This window comes from Myotis brandtii, unplaced genomic scaffold, assembly GCF_000412655.1.
Source record: "Myotis brandtii unplaced genomic scaffold, ASM41265v1 scaffold97, whole genome shotgun sequence".
Lineage (NCBI taxonomy): Eukaryota > Metazoa > Chordata > Mammalia > Chiroptera > Vespertilionidae > Myotis > Myotis brandtii.
The window spans coordinates 990,732-992,590 of NW_005372020.1; the positions used below are offsets into that span (position 1 = coordinate 990,732).

Sequence of the window (1,859 nt, forward strand, 5' to 3'; positions counted from 1 at the left end):
GCCGGCTACAGGCCTGGGCCCCCCAGGGACAAGCAGCCCGAGACGCCCCGCCGCCGCATGAAAAAGAGCCTCTCCGCCCCCCTGCACCCCGAATTCGACGAGGTCTACAGATTTGGGGCCGAGAGCCGGAAACTCCTTTTGCGGGAACCGGTGGATGCCATGCCCGACCCCACCCCGTTCCTGCTGGCCAGGGAGTCGGCCGAGGTCCACCTCATCAAGGAGAGGCCCCTGGTCATCCCCCCCATCGCTTCCGACCGCAGCTCCGGCGAGAAGCACAAGGTCCACGTGGGTGTGGCCCCCCGCATCCCCCACGCGGTCCCGCCGCAGGCGCAGCCAGAGGTGGAGACACTGGCGGTGGACCAGGTGCGCGGGGGCACGGGCGTCAGGAAGAACTCGGGGACGGACCGAACTGTGTGAGGCTGCCACGCCCGCCGCTGTCCACACTGTGATCACCGCTGCGGAACTCCCATCACGCCATTTTGTTTAGTTTCCATGCATGCCACACTCCTCAGACCCGCCACCGTTCCCCTCCCACCCCGTCTCTCACCCACGTGCTCGTGTCCCGCTGCAGCTCCTGTAGCAGCTGTGCCCCACGCCTGTGCCGCATGGCCTGCTTCCCGCACACCCGTGTCCCGGCGCGTGGACAGCGGCCCGCAGGCTGCATGCTGCTCAGTGTCAACGTGGTCAGATAGCCACTCCCATGGAGACCCCTCACCTCTGACAGGCCTTTCCCGGCGGCCCTGGCGGCAGGTGTATGTGTATGTCACGGGAACTAAATAAGATGACGTTGCTTCTCATATCACCGCAACCTGAATGTGTGTTCATATTTTTTGTTAAGTTTTAGCCGAAATGTTCAAGATCCCAACAAACTTTATTTTCTAAACCTGCCTCCTCTCTGTTTTGTGTCTTTTATTGAAGCAGCGAGGGAAGGAGGCGGCTGGGAGGGAGACGGCGGGGCCTCCTGTAACTGCTGTGTTCTCGCCCAGACAGCGGCCTCACCCAGGGACACAGCCCGTGGGGGGTGCTGGGGGTTCACTTCTGAAAAGAGGAGTCCCTGTTGTCTCCCGCTGCCCAGAGCTACCCCGCGGAAGGAAGGGTCTGGCAAAAGCGACGAGGCTGAGGCTGGCCGCCCTGGTGCACCAAGTGCTCGCCTGCCCCCCCTCACAGTGAGGCCTCCTCACCTTGGCCGGCCGGCCGGGCCCCAGGCTGGCCCCACAGTGCCATCCTGGAGGTGGCCATTGTGCACCCAACCCACAGACCCAGGAGGGTGGTGGGGGCTCACGCAGGAATGAAACACCAAGCTCACAGCATTGCACACGCGGGAGACGGAGGGCTCTGGGAGGGGAGGAGCGGCTGCGGGGCCCTGGCCCAGGGGAAGGGCTCTGCCTGACGGGCCGCAGCCTGGCCGTCTGCCCCCGGGGGGCGTCTCCGGAGAAGCACATGAGGGTCCTCCCTGTGCCAGGGACACGCCAGGCCCTTTGGCTTAATCAAGTGTTTCCTCTGAGAAGGAAAAGAAACCCTCAACATCTTCACACGCTGTCCTTTAGAATTTACTTAACTCCTTAAAAAAGCTTCAAAAACAAAGCCGTGCAGCTGAATTTTATGGGAAGAGAGGAAAATGGCTGATTTCAAGTGAAAGGAAACCCCCATTGCTGCCTCTCGAGAAGCCCCCAAACGAGAGTGGACTGAGAGCCCCTCCCCCAGGGTCAGTCGGAGTTCAGGGTGAGGCACACGCCCTGCAGCACCCAGTGCGAGATGTGCCTGGTGGTGAAGAGGTCGGCCTCGAAGACCAGGCCCACGCCCATGGCGTTCCTCCTGGTGGAGGTGGTGTAGACGGGCGTCCGGAAGGTGTTCTGCAA

At 62.5% G+C, this 1,859-nt stretch overlaps 2 protein-coding genes across 2 annotated transcripts in view; one reads left to right on the forward strand and one right to left on the reverse strand.

Moving 5' to 3' along the window:
• The window catches only part of CCDC92 (coiled-coil domain containing 92), a 3,082-nt gene extending 2,194 nt beyond the window's left edge, over positions 1-888 (forward strand). Inside the window, exon 3 of the mRNA XM_014533347.1 lies at positions 3-888. Coding sequence (XP_014388833.1) covers positions 3-417 — 415 coding nt within the window. The 3' untranslated portion in view covers positions 418-888. The remainder of the gene's footprint in view (positions 1-2) is intronic.
• A 640-nt stretch (positions 889-1,528) lies between these two features.
• The window catches only part of DNAH10 (dynein, axonemal, heavy chain 10), a 65,258-nt gene continuing 64,927 nt past the window's right edge, over positions 1,529-1,859 (reverse strand). Inside the window, exon 78 of the mRNA XM_005886314.2 lies at positions 1,529-1,853. Coding sequence (XP_005886376.1) covers positions 1,707-1,853 — 147 coding nt within the window. The 3' untranslated portion in view covers positions 1,529-1,706. The remainder of the gene's footprint in view (positions 1,854-1,859) is intronic.